Source organism: Salmo trutta, chromosome 2 (genome assembly GCF_901001165.1).
Source record: "Salmo trutta chromosome 2, fSalTru1.1, whole genome shotgun sequence".
Taxonomy (NCBI): Eukaryota; Metazoa; Chordata; class Actinopteri; order Salmoniformes; family Salmonidae; genus Salmo; species Salmo trutta.
The window spans coordinates 53090455-53107945 of NC_042958.1; the positions used below are offsets into that span (position 1 = coordinate 53090455).

Genomic DNA, 17491 nt, shown 5'->3' on the forward strand with positions numbered 1-17491 from the left:
AATTTTTTTATTTCACCTTTATTTAACCAGGAAGGCAAGTTGAGAACAAGTTCTCATTTACAACTGCGACCTGGCCAAGATAAAGCAAAGCAGTGACACATACACCAGAGTTACACATGGAGTAAAACAAACATACAGTCAATAATATAGTAGACAAATAAGTCTATATACAGAGTGAGCAAATGAGGTGAGATAAGGGAGGTAAAGACAAAAAAGGCCATGGTGGCGAAGTAAATACAATATAGCAAGTAAAACACTGGAATAGTAGATTTGCAGTGGAAGAAAGTGCAAAGTAGAAATAATGGGGTGCAAAGGAACAAAATAAATACAGTAGGGGAAGAGGTAGTTGTTTGGGCTGAATTATAAATGGGCTATGTACAGATGCAGTAATCTGTGAGCTGCTCTGACAGCTGGTGCTTAAAGCTGGTGAGGGAGATGTGTTTCCAGTTTCAGAGATTTTTGTAGCTCGTTCCAGTCATTGGCAGCAGAGAACTGGAAGGAGAGGCGGCCGAAGGAGGAATTGGCTTTGGGGGTGACCAGAGAGATATACCTGCTGGAGCACGTGCTACAGGTTGGTGCTGCTATGGTGACCAGCGAGCTGAGATAAGGGGGGACTTTACCTAACAGGGTCTTGTAGATGACCTGGAGCCAGTGGGTTTGGCGACGAGTATGAAGCGAGGGCCAGTCAACGAGAGTGTACAGGTCGCAGTGGTGGGTAGTATATGGGGCTTTGGTGACAAAACGGATGGCACTGTGACAGACTGCATCCAATTTATTGAGTAGGGTATTGGAGGCTATTTTGTAGATGACGTCGCCGAAGTCGAGGATCGGTAGGATGGTCAGTTTTACGAGGGTATGTTTGGCAGCATGAGTGAAAGATGCTTTGTTGCGAAATAGGAAGCCAATTCTAGATTTCATTTTGGATTGGAGATGTTTGATGTGAGTCTGGAAGAAGAGTTTACAGTCTAACCAGACACCTAGGTATTTGTAGTTGTCCACATATTCTAAGTCAGAACCGTCCAGAGTAGTGATGCTGGACGGGCGGGCAGGTGCAGGCAGCGATCGGTTGAAGAGCATGCATTTAGTTTTACTTGTATTTAAGAGCAGTTTGAGGCCACGGAAGGAGAGTTGTATGGCATTGAAGCTCGTCTGGAGGGTAGTTAACACAGTGTCCAAAGAAGGGCCAGAAGTATACAGAATGGTGTCGTCTGCGAAGAGGTGGATCAGAGACTCACCAGCAGCAAGAGCGACATCATTGATGTATACAGAGAAAAGAGTCAGCCCAAGAATTGAACCCTGTGGCACCCCCATGGAGACTGCCAGAGGCCCGGACAACAGGCCCTTCGATTTGACACACTGAACTCTATCAGAGAAGTAGTTGGTGAACCAGGAGAGGCAATCATTTGAGAAACCAAGGCTATTGAGTCTGCCGATGAGGACGCGGTGATTGACAGAGTTGAAAGCCTTGGCCAGGTCAATGAATACGGCTGCACGGTATTGTTTCTTATCGATGGCGGTTAAGACATCGTTTAGGACCTTGAGCGTGGCTGAGGTGCACCCATGACCAGCTCTGAAACCAGATTGCATAGCGGAGAAGGTGCGGTGGGATTCGAAATGGTCGGTAATCTGTTTGTTGACTTGGCTTTCGAAGACTTTAGAGAGGCAGGGTAGGATAGATATAGGTCTGTAGCAGTTTGGGTCAAGAGTGCCCCCCCCTTGAAGAGGGGGATGACCACAGCTTCTTTTTTTCTTTGGGAATCTCAGACAACACGAAAGAGAGGTTGAACAGGCTGGTAATAGGGGTTGCAACAATTTCGGCAGATAATTTTAGAAAGGAAGGGTCCAGATTGTCTAGCCCGGCTGATTTGTAGGGGTCCAGATTTTGCAGCTCTTTCAGAACATCAGCTGACTGGATTTGAGAGAAGGAGAAATGGGGAAGGCTTGGGCGAGTTGCTGTGGGGGGTGCAGTGCTGTTGACCGGGGTAGGGGTAGCCAGGTGGAAAGCATGGCCAGCCGTAGAATAATGCTTATTGAAATTCTCAATTATAGTGGATTTGTCAGTGGTGACAGAGTTCCCTATCCTCAGTGCAGTGGGCAGCTGGGAGGAAGTGCTCTTATTCTCCAAGGACTTTAGTGTCCCAGAATTTTTTGGAGTTTGTGTTGCAGGAAGTACATTTCTGCTTGAAAAAGCTAGCCTTGGCTTTTCTAACTGCCTGTGTATATTGGTTTCTAACTTCCCTGAAAAGTTGCATATCACGGGGGCTGTTCGATGCTAATGCAGAACGCCACAGGACGTTTTTGTGTTGGTTAAGGGCAGTCAGGTCTGGAGAGAACCAAGGGCTATATCTGTTCCTGGTTCTAATTTCTTGAATCGGGCATGCTTATTTAAGATGGCGAGGAAGGCATTTAAAAAAAAATAACCAGGCATCCTCTACTGAAGGGATGAGGTCAATATCCTTCCAGGATACCCGGCCCAGGTTGATTAGAAAGGCCTGCTCGCTGAAGTGTTTCAGGGAGCGTTTGACAGTGATGAGTAGAGGTCATTTGACCGCTGACCCATTACGGATTCAGGCAATGAGGCAGTGATCGCTGAGATCTTGGTTGAAAACAGCAGAGGTGTATTTAGAGGGCAAGTTGGTTAGGATGATATCTATGAGGGTGCCCGTGTTTACGGCTTTGGGGTGGTACCTGGTAGGTTCATTGATAATTTGTGTGAGATTGAGGGCATCAAGCTTAGATTGTAGGATGGCTGGGGTGTTAAGCATGTCCCAGTTTAGGTCACCTAGCAGCACAAGCTCTGAAGATAGATGGGGGGCAATCAGTTCACATATGGTGTCCAGAGCACAGCTGGGGGCAGAGGGTGGTCTATGGCAGGCGGCAACGGTGAGAGACTTGTTTTTAGGGAGGTGGATTTTTGAAAGTAGAAGTTCAAATTGTTTGGGTACAGACCTGGATAGTAGGACAGAACTCTGCAGGCTCTCTGCAGTAGATTGCAACACCGCCCCCTTTGGCCGTTCTATCTTGTCTGGAAATGTTGTAGTTAGGGGATGGAGATTTCAGAGTTTTTGGTGGTCTTCCTAAGCCAGGATTCAGACACGGCTAGGACATCCGGGTTGGCAGAGTGTGCTAAAGCAGTGAATAAAACAAACTTAGGGAGGAGGCTTCTGATGTTAATATGCATGAAACCAAGGCTATTATGGTTACAGAAGTCATCAAAAGAGAGCACCTGGGGAATAGGAGTGGAGCTAGGCACTGCAGGGCCTGGATTCAGCTCTACATCGCCAGAGGAGGACTAGGATAAGGGTACGGCTAAAAGCTATGAGAATTGGTCGTCTAGGACGTCCGGAACAGAGAGTAAAAGGAGCAGGTTTCTGAGGGCGATAAAATAGCATCAAGGTATAATGTACAGACAAGGGTATGGTAGGATGTGAATACAGTGGAGGTAAACCTAGGCATTGAGTGATGATGAGAGAGTCTCTAGAAACATCATTGAAACCAGGTGATGTCATCGCATGTGTGGGTGGTGGAACTGGGAGGTTGGATAAGGTATAATGAGCAGGGCTAGAGGCTCTACAGTGAAATAAGCCAATAAACACTAACCAGAACAGCACTGGACAAGGCATATTGACATTAAGGAGAGGCATGCTTAGCCAAGTGATCAAAAGGGTCCAGTGAGTAGTGAGGTCGGTTGCGGTCACGGCGATTGACAGCTAGCCGGGCCATGGGTAGCAAGTTGGCAGAAGATGGTTTGTTTTTAGCCACCTCGTGCGTTTCCGTTGGTAGATTAGTGGGGTTCCGTGTGGTAGAGGCGACCAATCCAATTGACAAAAAAATAAAAATGATAGTTATAGTGGCCCAAGAAAATTGGCCGGTAGACCTGTTCAGATAGCCGCCGATAAGACAGCTAATGATTAGCTGGCCGCAGATGGGCGTTCAGGTTACGTCGCGACAGAGGGGCCAGTTGGATAACTCCCTCGGGCAGATAACGTCGGTAGTCCAGTCATGAAGGCCCGATGGGGCTCCGCATCGGCAGTAAAACTGGTCCGGATAGGTGATTGTAGCCCAGGAGTGGCTGATGGAACTCTTCAGCTGGCTAGCTCCGGAATAATTGATGTTAGCTCCTGGACCGACATTAGCCAATAGTCACTCGGATAGCAGCTAGCTATCTGCAAGATCCAGGTGTAAATGTCCAGAGCTTGCGGTAGAAATCCGGGGATATGTAGAGAAAATAGGTCCGGTATGCTCTGGTCTGAGTCGCGTTGTACAAAACTGGCAATAGCTTTTTGAGCTAAGGGATAGCTGATGACCGCCAACTGTGGTTAGCTAAATTCTAACTTTAGCTAGTGAACTGGCTAACTTCTGGCTAGCTTCTGTTGTGGATTTCAGATGAGGAATATAATACCTTATTTTTTTTTAAATTGGTGAGGCAGGGTTGCAGGAGAGTGTTTTGAAGTTGAGTTTTTTTTTTTAAATATATAAAAAGATATGCAAAGTGTATATATATATATATATATGACGAGGACAAAAGACATCTGACTGCTATGCCATCTTGGATTACATACCATAATAACTAGTTGACCATCTTTTGGCAGCAATAACATTAACCAAACATTTTCTGTAGTTGGGGATCAGACCTGCTCAACAGTCAGGAGGAATTTTGGACCATTCCGCTTTACAAAACTGTTTCAATTCAGCAATATTCTTGCGATGTCTGGTGTGAACCACTCGAGGTCATGCCACAGCATCTCAAATCAGGTTGAGGTCAGGATTTCTTCTGATGAAGCCATTCTGTTGTTGATTTACTTCTGTGTTTTGGGTCGTTGTCCTGTTGCGTCACCCAACTTCTGTTAACCTTCAAATTCGTAGAGAGCCTTACATTCTCCTGCATAATGTCTTGATAAACTTCGTAATTCATTTTTCTGTCGATGATAGCAAGCTGTCCAGGCCCTAGGGCAGCCCCAAACCATGATGCTCCCGCCACCATACTTTACAGTTGGGATGAGGTTGATGTGCTGTGCCTTTTTTCCCCTCCACAGTGCTGCGTGTTCCTTCCAAACAACTCAACTTGAGATTAATCTGTCCACTGAATATATCCAGGTGCTCTTTTGCGAACTTCAGACATGCATCAACGGGGTTTTTTGGACAGCAGTGGCTTCTTCCATGGTGTTCTCCCATGAACACCATTCTTGTTTAGTGTTTTATGTATTGTAGACTCATCAACAGAGATGTTAGCATCTTCCAGAGATTTCTGTAAGTCTTTAGCTGACACTCTAGGATTCTTTTAACCTGATTGACCACTATGCGCTGTGCTCTTGCAGTCATCTTTGCAGGACGGCCACTGCTAGGGAGAGTAGCAACAGTGCTGAAACTTCTCCATTTATAAACAATTTGTCTTACCCTGGACTGACTTTTAGAGATATGTTTAACCCTTTCCAGCTTTATGCATGTCAACAATTCTTAATCTTAGGTCTTCTGAGATCTATTTTGTTCAAGGCATGGTTCACATCAGGCAATGCTTCTTGTGAATCGAAACTCAAATTTTGTGAGTGTTTTTTTTTAATAGGGCAAGGCAGTTCTAACTAACATCTATCTCATGTCACTGATTGGACTCCAGGTTAGCTGACTCCTGACGCCAATTAGCTTCTGGAGAAGTCATTAGCCTAGGGGTTTACATACTTTTTCCAACCTACACTGAATGTTTAAATGATGTATTCAATAGACAAAAAAGATACAATAATTTGTTATTAGTTTAAGCACACTGCGTTTGCCTATTGTTGTGACTTAGATGAAGATTAGATCAAATTTTATGACCAATTCATGCAGAAATCCAGGTAATTCCAAAAGGGTTCACATACTTTTCTTGCCACTGTAAGGTACGTGCTATATGGATCCCTGGGACGTCCCTACCCTGCTGAAATTTTTAAAAACTGTAAGGGTTAGGTAAGGGTTCTAATTAAAGTTAGTGTAGGGATGTCCCAAGGGTCCATCATATATGAAATGGTTTTCTGCTGATCTGTGATGGTATTGGAAGCTACCTTCATTTTGGATAGTAATTCAATGTTAGCCTTCTTCAAGAGGGTCATGATCATTTTAAACCTCATGCTTCCCGTGTATGTGCTCTGCAAGCAGGTAAGCAATGTGTAGAATCATTGAAAGCAGTGTTTCATGGCATTACTAATGTTCGGAGTGTTCAGTTGCTTGTCATGGGCGGCAGGTAGCTAAGTGGTTAAGAGCGTTGAGCCAGTAACCAAAAAGTAGCTGGTTAAAATCCCCAACCGACTAGGTGAAAAATCTGTCGATGTACCCTTGAGCAAGGTTCTTAACCCTAATTGCTCCTGTAAGTCTGCTGAATGACTAAATTGTAAATGCTTACCATGTGTAGACGAAACATGCTCTAAGTCACCTATCCTCTGTGCCCTGGTTGAGTTAAGGCACAGCTGCAGACACACACAAATCATACAATGGATCTATTCCTCCAAGGACAGTTTATTCCTCACAGGCCTTGAGTGTCTCACTTTTTCCACACACAAAAGCCAAAGCTCTCAATGACCATGTTTAAACAAACCGCAAGGAGACCACACAAGGGGCTATGGTATCTCATTCTGGATGGCTAAAGTAGGCAAAAGTTGCCTTGGAAATTAATACCTCCCCCTGTTTTAAAGCCCAAATACGCTGCTAAACATCCACTTAGGCTACAATTTGGAATAGTTGATTGCCTGCCTGAGGAACATTTCTGTGAACAAAACATTTTAAAAAGACAATACAAGTAATTTATATCTATACACCAGGGATCATCAACGGGACGACTTTTTCTTGAGTGGAATAACTTGTAGACTGCAAATTGACCACAAGAAGCCAAACGGATATAATATTGGACAAAAATATAATTTCAAGTCTTGCTTACATTTGTATACAATCACGTGTCTCTTATGCATGGGAATACTTGGGAACAGATTGCCTAAATTAAAATAACTTGGAGCTGACTTCCTGGTGTTTTTAGTCTTATGTCCAACAAAAATTCAAAACAAGTTTTTGGGTTGTTGTTGAAAACGTGGGGGCCAAATGAGACCACCCACCAGTTGGGGAACCGTTCTATACACCTTTATCATGTAAAGAAAATCTATATAATGTGATATGTTTATCATTGCAGGATTAATTCTTTTTTATTGTTTATAGAGGTGCAAGCTTCCTTCCATAATCCTATATTTCACTGCACTGGTGCCACTTCTCTCTGGAGATGGATCCAGCTGCACCCCATTCTGTTGCCTGGGAAACGAAGGTAAGGAGTGGTTGATGAAAGGTGTCCTCCACTAAAATACACCTTGGTGATTTCTAATGAGCCATGGATAGCCACAGACTCCTGGCATAATGCTAACGGAAAATGCCTCTCTTCGCTATCAGCCACTAGACCAAACAACTGTATTTACAGTCACGTTGATTACAATGACTGAATATTAATGTCATTGGCAGAATTAGCTATGTAGTTGGCAAAAAGATTGAGAAATCACTGCCACGGGCGCGCCGAGTGAAGATTGATTAATCGAGTCAAAACGCCTATCTTTATGCACGCGCAGCGCCTACTCTCGTTAAACTAGCGATCCAGCAAAAGTTTATGCATGAAAGCTGTTTGGCATCTTATTTCATCCTCACCTTGACCTGAAATGCATCAGGTGTGCAGTCAGAAGCTCCCCGAGACACGAAACCTGTCAAACAGACCCAGAAATAGATTGTGTGGCGTACGATAGAAGAGTCCTCGCCTCCGATAAATGGAGAAAATGTAAAGGCACCCTATATTCCTACAGCAGTTTCACTAATGCACAGCCCAGTTCTCGTTTTTACTGAGCTACTAATCACGAACAGCTACGTAGCTGTACAATTCTGGCAATGTGCAAATCTCGGGGCATGAGAGAAAATATGTGCCTCAGGCACATCAAAAGCTTTTCACAGTGCTCTTTTTATATTGTATGGCAGTCGCCCTCTGGTGGAGAGAAGCGGCATTCTCCTGATAGAAACCATATGGCAGGGAGCAAAACAATTATACAAATACATTTTAAATAATGTTCGTTGTTGGACATAAACGACTGTAAAAAAAATATTTAAAAAAAATCACCGGGTAATCAGTTCAAAGTGATATTAAGTTAGGAAATCTGTTCTCAAGTATTCCCACGCATAAAAAAAGAGGCATATGTGAGCGTATCCCATTGTAATCAAGGTTTGAATTTATTCTGTTTTTGCCAAACTATATCCGTTTGGTATTATTGCGGTCAATTTGCAGTGTACGAATGATGTATAACTATGTTCTGGACCCCGACCATTCACCCAAGGAAAAATCTGCCCACTGCTGAATTTAAATTGGGGGCCATAGCGGGTAATCTTGCCTGGGGACCAGATGGTGAATTTCTAAATACACCGTTTGGAACATGACAGCTTCTGATTCTGGAAATGGTCCTTTACAAGCCGGAATGTTGAATACAATTATATTTTAACTTACTCTGCCGATTGTCTGTAGTTTATGTCCTTCAGCTGGTCGAAAGTTGAGAGAAAATATCCACAGGAAAGTATTGTTTGACCTTTAAGAGCGCCAGTACTGAAGTTGAAATTTCTATCACCTGGCACATGCGCAAAATCATGTAAAAACCAGCAAGACATCGTATACTGTGAATGGCTCATGAGCAAAACACATATTGATTGCAACACACATAGGCTGTGTTTAGACAGGCTGCACAATTCTGATCTTTTTCCCACAAAGTGGTATTTTGACCAATAACATTATATATTTTTCTGGGGGCTGATCTGATTGGTCAAAAGGCCAATTAATTATATTTGGTTGTGTTTGCAAAATAACTATTGTGGATGCAGCGGTTGTTAGCTAGAATGCTAACGCTCGTTGATATAGGCCCCTTTCTGTGTTTACAAACTTTTCCACACCAGGGCGATGCGTGCAAGTTGGTGCCAGAACAAGTGGGAGTTCTTATAGAACGCCAGCAACAACAAAAAAAGCCTAGAATTACATGTTGTTTATGAGTGCATTTCACACTACTTTATAATTGTATTTTAATACTCGTATGAATGTCAGTCAATATAATGTTCGTCATCGCAAATCGACTGCATACTTCAACCAGTAAAATGGCTCTTTGGCTAGCTTTTGCTACAGCCTATATCAACGAGCGTTAGCATTCTAGCTAACAACCGCTGCATCCAAAATAATTATTTTGCAAACACAACCAAATATAATCTTAGCAACTGTTCAATAAAGAATCCAAACATAATTGTAAGTGTATGAGAACCACAAAAAAAGTGATTTTGTTTAGAAGTAATAAAAACAGACTCGATTTATGTTGAATGGACGCAGATGGTGATGGCTTACTTACTGCAGCCAAGAGTCGTGTGTATAACAGCAGTTTGTCATGTACTGGAAAAGGGTCTATATGGTTGAGTCCCCGTGGTGGCGACAATACAACATTAGTTGTCGTACGCCATAAACTCTTCAAGAATGAGGTTGAAACCACAGGGCTGTTTTTTGAATATTGTTTTGATTTCCTACATCCCTGAACAACTTTTGTTTAATAATCTTGATTTCAGTCCAATTTCTAAAAAGATTATAACTAAGGTCATTGATCCAGGGTTTTAGCAAATATTATTTTTATAACTAAACAGACCACCGCCTGTTGTTTCCAATGGGACAAAATGAATCATAGTGGGCAGAACAAGCAACGTGGTAGGCAGAGCCAAGCATGAGTTAGCGAGATCCTATTGGCGCGTTCTAGCATATATTTATGTTAGGCAACGCATACTCTGAAGTACGCCTGTGCAGTAACTCAATTCGCCCTTGCACTCCTAGACACTGCGATTTGTAGAAACTTGCCTACTATGTTCGTAACATATTCTAGTTTTTGAAAGAACTGTATTGACATTAAATGTTTCATAGATAACAATATTAACAGAATGCAGACAAGCTCCATCTTCTCCCAATGCCGGCCACTGGGCTTCCTCTCATCGCCATATTTGGTGGTGGGTGCAAACGCCAAGCGGATGCATCAGATGTATACATCTGGTTAAACATTGTGGTTTTAGCGTGGGCCTCGTCGCACTCGAAAACGCAGCGATATATTACGGTTGGCCGGCTGGTGGAGCGCCGTTTCTTTGTGTACAAAGTTCGCAGCGAAACAACAACAAAGCAGGAAACAATGCGATAGCTTAGCTTACTTAGTAGTTAAATAATCAATTGTTCCTACCTCATCTAATTTGACGAAATGACATCTGCGTTATCTAAACAAAGTTTGTTGTTCACGACATTTAGTCTTGCTTTGATCAGGTTTTCATACTGCTCAGTTGCAAATGCTAACGTCAATTCAAACATACCTGCGATTGCAAATCATTTTGGAACGAAAGGCAGATATGAGGAGGTTAACAGTTATCTCATTAATGACATTCTCTCGGTTAACAAATCCCTTTTAAAACCAGGATGTACCAATTGCACGGCTATTCATGTGGCCGCCATTATTCGGCATGGTACACGATATCCATCGACCAAAAATATAAAAATGATGCAACAGCTTTACGACCTTGTTCTAAACGAGGCAATGAATACTAATAAATGGCTGAAGGATATCAAAACCAAGTGGGAAATGTGGTACACTGACGACATGGATGGCAAGCTTGTGGAGAAGGGGCGAGATGACCATAGGCATCTGGCTGTCAGGTTGGCAACATTGTTTCCATCTCTGATATCCGAGGAAAACCTCAGAGCCCACCGTATCCGTTTCATCACTAGCTCTAAACACAGATGCGTGGACAGCATTGTAGCATTTCAAGAGGGCCTGCTCAACCTTTGGAAAGTGACAGGGGAGTTTGTTTGTACAGCAAAGCTAGCTTGCTTTATCGTTTTGCTATTCCTTCAATGATATGCCTGAACGATCACTCACTCACTCACACTGATTACTATTGTTACAGCTGAGAGGGATTTGTTGGGGGTGAGATTTGAGACAATGTTTGGACTTATTGTATTCTGTTTTTTTCTTGTTGCAGAAGTTGGACCCAGCCACAAAATCAATGATGAGTTAATGAGATTCTTTGACCAGTGTCAGAAATTTGTTGAGGACATAGAGAACAACCAAACTGCCCTGGAAGAGGTCCACCTCTTCAAGGCCTCAGCAGAAATGAAAAGAGTGCAGATGAAGATGGCTGACCAGCTGCAAGTTCCATACAATCGCATCACACCAGGTTGTTTGGTTCCAAATCTTTGCCACTTTGTGTAGTGGAGGGAGTTAATCATGTTACAGCTGAAACTTGCTATCCTATTGTGCCAGTTACATTTGTTCACTAATCCTCCCTTTTTTTGTCACCAGATCTGGTGGAGGCTGCATTCTTCCTGTGCTCATATGAGTTTGCCATCAAATCTTTGAACTCCGCCTGGTGCAACCTGTTTGATGAGACTGATGCCCAAGTATGTACACAACATCATGGGAGAGCTATTGCCTCTGCCACAAACAATGAAGAACCCAGTTCCGTCATAAAGATCAAATGTTAATTAATGCAATCACCTGTGCCTTTTCAGGTGCTGGAGTACAAAAATGACCTGAAACAGTACTGGAAGAGGGGCTATGGTCATGATATCAACCGCAAGTCCAGTTGCAATCTCTTTCATGACCTGTTCAATCGTCTTGATCAGGCTGCTCGTGAGATCAGGTGAGTTGGTTGTAAAGTTAAACCACAGTCCACATTAATTTTATTGTCCAACATAATCATATAACTTGGACACAAGTTCTTACAGTGCCTTCAGAAAGTATTGACACCCCTTGACTTTTTCCACACTTTGTAATTTATTTTTTTATTTTTTTAAATGATGTATATATCTATATCATGGCTACATAAGTATTCAACCCCCTGAGTCAATACATGTTAGAATCACCTTTGGCAGTGATTACAGCGGTGTGTATTTCTGGATAAGTCTAAGCGCTTTGCTCACCTGGATTGTACAAAATGTGCACATTATAACTTTAAAAAATTCTTCAAGCTCTCAAGTTGGTGGTTGATCATTGCTAGACAGTCTTGCCATAGATTTTTAAAGCCAATTTTAAGTCAAAATTAACTTGGCCACACATTCAATGTTGTCTTGGTAAGCAACTCCAGTGTACAGTCGTGGCCAAACGTTTTGAGAATGACACAAATATACATTTTAACAAAGTTTGCTGCTTCAGTGTCTTTAGATATTTTTGTCAGATGTTACTATGGAATACTGAAGTATAATTACAAGCATTTCATACGTGTCAAAGGATTTTATTGACAATTACCTGAAGTTGATGCAAAGAGTCAATATTTGCAGTGTTGACCCTTCTTTTTCAATACCTCTGCAATCCGCCCTGGCATGCTGTCAATTAACTTCTGGGCCACATCCTGACAGAAGGCAGCCCATTCTTGCATTATCAATGCTTGGATTTTGTCAGTATTTGTGGGTTTTTGTTTGTCTACCCGCCTCTTGAGGATTGACCACAAGTTCTCAATGGGATTAAAGTCTGGGGAGTTTCCTGGCCATGGACCCAAAATATTGATGTTTTGTTCCCCGAGCCACTTAGTTATCACTTTTGCCTTATGGCAAGGTGCTCCATCATGCTGGAAAAGGCATTGTTCGTCACCAAACTGTTCCTGGATGGTTGGGAGAAGTTGCTCTCGGAGGATGTGTTGGTACCATTCTTTATTCATGGCTGTCTTCTTAGGCAAAATTGTGAGTGAGCCCACTCCCTTGGCTGAGAAGCAACCCCACACACTTTTTTCTGGATGCCCCAAACAATCGGAAAGGGGATTCATCAGAGAAAATGACTTTACCCCAGTCCTCAGCAGTCCAATCCCTGTACCTTTTGCAGAATATCAGTCTGTCCCTGATGTTTTTCCTGGAGAGAAGTGGCTTCTTTGCTGCCCTTCTTGACACCAGGCCATCCTCCAAAAGTCTTCACCTCACTGTGCGTGCAGATGCACTCACACCTGTCTGCTGCCATTCCTGAGCAAGCTCTGTACTGGTGGTGCCCCGATCCCGCAGCTGAATCAACTTTAAGAGACGGTCCTGGCGCTTGCTGGACTTTCTTGGGGCCCTGAAGCCTTCTTCACAACAATTGAACTGCTCTCCTTGAAGTTCTTGATGATCCGATAAATGGTTGATTTAGGTGCAATCTTACTGGCAGCAATATCCTTGCCTGTGAAGCCCTTTGTGTGCAAAGCAATGATGACGGCACATGTTTCCTTGCAGGTAACCATGATTGACAGAGGAAGAACAATGATTCCAAGCACCACCCTCTTTTTGAAGCTTCCAGTCTGTTATTCGAACTCAATCACCATGACGGAGTGATCTCCAGCCTTGTCCTCGTCAACACTCACACCTGTGTTAATGAGAGAATCACTGACATGTCAGCTGGTCCTTTTGTGGCATGGCTGAAATGCAGTGGAAATGTTTTTCGGGGTTTCAGTTCATTTGCATGGCAAAGAGGGACTTTGCAATTAATTGCAATTCATCTGATCACTCTTCATAACATTCTGGAGTATATGCAAATTGCCATCATACAAACTGAGGCAGCAGACTTTTTGAAAATTAATATTTGTGTCATTCTCAACTTTTGGCCACGACTGTATATTTGGCCTTGTTTTAGGTTATTGTTCTGTTGAATTTGTTTCCCCGTTTCTGTTGGAAAGCAGACTGAACCAGGTTTTCCTCTAGGATTTTGCCTGTGCTTAGCTCTATTCCATTTCTTTGTTATCCCAAATAAACTCCTTAGTCCTTGCCAATGACAAGAATACCCATAACATGATGCGGCCACCACCATGCTTTCAAATATGAAGTGGTACTCCGTGACATTATTGTTTTAGTATTCCACTGTTACATTATGGGGTATTGTGTGTCGATCAGTGACACAATCTCAATTTAGTCCATTTTAAATTGTCTAACACAATGTGGAAAAACTAGAGGTGTGAATACTTTCTGAAGACAGTCCCCTTGCTTGTTATTGAAAAACTATTGGGACCCTGAGGGTATATACAACACTCCCTCTCCCATGGATTTTCAATGGGGAATGTCATTGAATAGATTGTTTCTCCGTCTGATGCATTTCACATCACTTCCTTTAGTAGTTTTTTTTATTTAACCTTTATTTAACTGGGCAAGTCAGTTAAGAACAAATTCTTATTTGCAATGACGGCCAAACCCGGACGACGCTTGGCCAATTGTGCGCCACCCTACAGGACTCCCAATCGAGGCCGGATGTGATTCAGCCTGGATTCGAACCAGGGACTGTAGTGTCACCTCTTGCACTGCGCTACTCGGGAACCCGTGTGGCTGGTTATTGTCATGATTTTTGAACTGTGGATTGTCCATTTTTTTTCGTTCAGGTTTGGGCATGTATCTGAGGCCGTGACCATCCAGGTGGGTCATGCCGAGACCCTCCTGCCCCTGTTGGCCCTCATGGGTTTCTTCAGAGACGAGACGGCCCTGACTGCTGACAACTTTGACGTGCAAAATGGCCGCACCTTCCGTACCAGCCGCATTGTGCCTTACGCAGCCAACCTGCTCTTTGTGCTGTATGACTGCAGCGAAGGACTCCGGCTACAGTTCCTCCTCAACGAGACACCTCAGAACTTCCCCGACATAATGCACCAGGCTCCACTCTACGATACGGTCAGAGAGACCTACAGAGAGCTGCTGCACGGCTGCAATTTTGAAAAAGAGTGCGAGCTGCCCAGACCCAACTCTGAGTTTTGAGCTTGGGGCATGTGAACTTAAAGGGCTCTCTTAGGAGTTGGAGGATTCAAATGTCTGTGTCATGTAAGAGAGGGGTTTTAACGGTTTTGGTCAAAGCAGTTCCTTTGTTAATGGTCTAGCTTTTTTGAAGTAATTCAAGTCAGAGGTTTCACAGATTGCATTTACAGGTACACCCTTTTTTAGGTGTCACTTTTTTCTTTACCTTTTATTTAACTGGGCAAGTCAGTTAAGAACAAATTCTTATTTTCAATGACGGCCTAGGGTTAACTGCCTTGGGTTAACTGTGTTGTTCAGGGGCAGAACGACAGATTTTTACCTTGTCAGCTCGGGGATTTGATCTGGCAACCTTTCAGTTACTAGTCCAACGCTTGCAACCTATCGGTTACTAGTCCAGCTCTCTAACCACTAGGTTACCTGACTTTAGCATAGGAGTTATGATTGCTTTCTTTTCCAGGGTCAGAATCCAGGGTCTTCATTGAGCACTCTTTTTAGAGGCGTGGGAGCTTTATATTTATGTAATTTCACGATTTTGTGTTGATTTAAATTAGAACATGTTTTTCAGGTGCCTCTTTGTGTTGGCATACAGTATGCATTTTCCAAAAGCAGAAAAACACCTTATAGAATTGAATGTCTGCCACTGGATACAGTGAGCTATTCAAGTATTAGGACGTTGACATTTTTGTTGTTTTTGGCTCTGTTCTCCAGCACTTTGGATTTTAACTCATACAATGATTGAGGTTAAAGTGCAGACTGTCGGCTTTAATTTGACGGTATTTTCATCCATATCAGTTGAAGTGTTTAGAAATTACAGCATATTTTTTATTTTGGGCTCTGTACACCATTTTGGATTTGAGGTGATTCAATGACAGGTTAGTGTGGACTGTCAGATTTTAATTAGGGTATTTTCATCCATATCAGGTGAACCATTTTAGAAATTGTTCATAGACACTTATACAAATGCTAACCTCCCCTGTTTATTATAATGGTGAGGTTAGCATGTCTTGGGTATGATATTTGTGCTTCTGTCTCATCATTTTTCAAGATTCATTCAGGACTATCCATTGTCATGGTAGCATCCACATTAATGTGGAAGTGTTTACAAACGTATTATATTCTTATTTACAATAAAAGTGTCTCCAAATGGACACAATACATAATTTACCATTCATTTCTATTGGGCACAAAATAATCTGAAACGCAACCAAACAGCAAATGCATTCAACAGGTTTGTGGAGTCACAAGCTTCATGTAATCATTGCACAAGCATTTTGCTACACTTGCAATAACATCTGCTAACCATGTGTGTGTGACCAATAAAATTTGATTTGATCATTGCATGCTTGGAATATGAGACCAAATACTAAACCTTTGACTACTTTAATATGCATAAGTGAATTTGTGCCAATACTTTTGGTCTCCTAAAATGGGGGGGGGGGGGCGCTAAGTAAAAAAATAAATAAATAAATGTAAAAGAGTGCTGTAATTTCTAAATGGCTCACCGATATGGATGAAAAAATACCCTGAAAATTAAAAATGACAGTCTTTACTTTAACCTCAGTCATTGTATCAAAACATGTCACTAACCAGGTTTCCATCCAAACTTTTTATGCAAGTAAAGTACATGTCGGATAAAACATGTAATGACAGGCCTAATGGAAGTTTTTAGGTAAACTTAACAAATGTCGACCAAACAAAATACCCTAGACAAGGTGGGATATTTTTGTGCCGGTAAAATTATTTATACGAGAAAAGTCGGTGGAAACGCTTTTATGCGCAAATATTGATACAATAATCATATCGAAGTTAATTTGGGAGTGACGAGACGACGTTGTGTGGTCCTCCCACTATGACTCTTCGGTAAAGCATGCAGTTTATTAGGCTACAGATGAATACATTATGGACTTCACGGGGTGATGAAAAGGCGATGAGCTTGATGCGCCTTTCCAATAAATATCGAGGGTCTTATTCTGGTGACATGATAATCTATGCTCTACTGTTGTTTTGACAAATAAAATATCTATTTTGTTAATAATAGTACTCTCAACATATATGCGATATTCTAGCCATCACCGTGCATCACGTGCCAATACTGGGTACACTCGCTAATAACGCATTGTTTTGGTAAGAACCACCAGTAGAGTTGAAAATGCGATGGAAACCCATTTAACGTATTTTTATTTATTTGGTACGTGGCAATTTAACCGCAACATGTATTTTATGTGCACTACGTCATCACGCACAGTCATTTATCTGCAACAAGTCAATTTGATGAAAACACATCTGGAGGGAAAAGGCACTTATTTGTTTTTATGTGGATTTTAGAATATTCTCATGAAAATCTGTTTCCAATTGGATGGAAACCTTGCTACTGTCCCAATACTGTTGAAGCTCACTGTATATGCATTGGGTTGGGTTTCCTTGCTGAAAAGGACCCTTTGCAATTTTTTTCTTGTTTTATTTCTTTGCTCTATAATATGAGTAATTTATGTGGGCTGATTTATATTTGTACTCATTTTTTGGTTTCAAAAATTCTTGGGACTGCTTTGCGAACAATACGTTTTTAAATTAGGGGTTACTTTACCTGAGTTACTTTATTTGATTATTTTCTACATTGTCATATGATTTGCGTTTGAAATATTTAAGATTAAAGTAAATTACGTGAGTTTTTCTTTTGTTTTCTTTTGACATTTTATTCTGTTTAAAATACAAATTTAGCAACCCATTTCAAAATCAGTAAATTGTCAA

At 42.0% G+C, this 17491-nt stretch overlaps 2 protein-coding genes across 3 annotated transcripts in view; one reads left to right on the plus strand and one right to left on the minus strand.

Annotated features, from left to right (window-relative positions):
- Positions 1–8623, minus strand: part of LOC115157071 (phosphatidylcholine:ceramide cholinephosphotransferase 1) — a 43921-nt gene extending 35298 nt beyond the window's left edge. The window contains exon 1 of one of the 2 annotated variants that reach the window (XM_029704985.1): positions 8492–8623. The gene's annotated coding sequence lies outside the window, so the exon portion shown is untranslated. Of the gene's footprint in view, positions 1–7650; positions 7903–8491 lie in introns of those variants that run through there. The other variant, XM_029704992.1, reaches the window with a different exon arrangement.
- A 1216-nt stretch (positions 8624–9839) lies between these two features.
- Positions 9840–17408, plus strand: LOC115157096 (multiple inositol polyphosphate phosphatase 1-like). Its single transcript, XM_029705027.1, has 5 exons — positions 9840–10845; positions 11029–11223; positions 11349–11446; positions 11558–11688; positions 14377–17408. Exons 1-5 carry the CDS (start codon positions 10254–10256, stop codon positions 14744–14746), a joined length of 1386 nt encoding a protein of 461 aa, XP_029560887.1. The 5' UTR covers positions 9840–10253; the 3' UTR covers positions 14747–17408.
- The last annotated feature ends 83 nt before the right edge of the window (positions 17409–17491 follow it).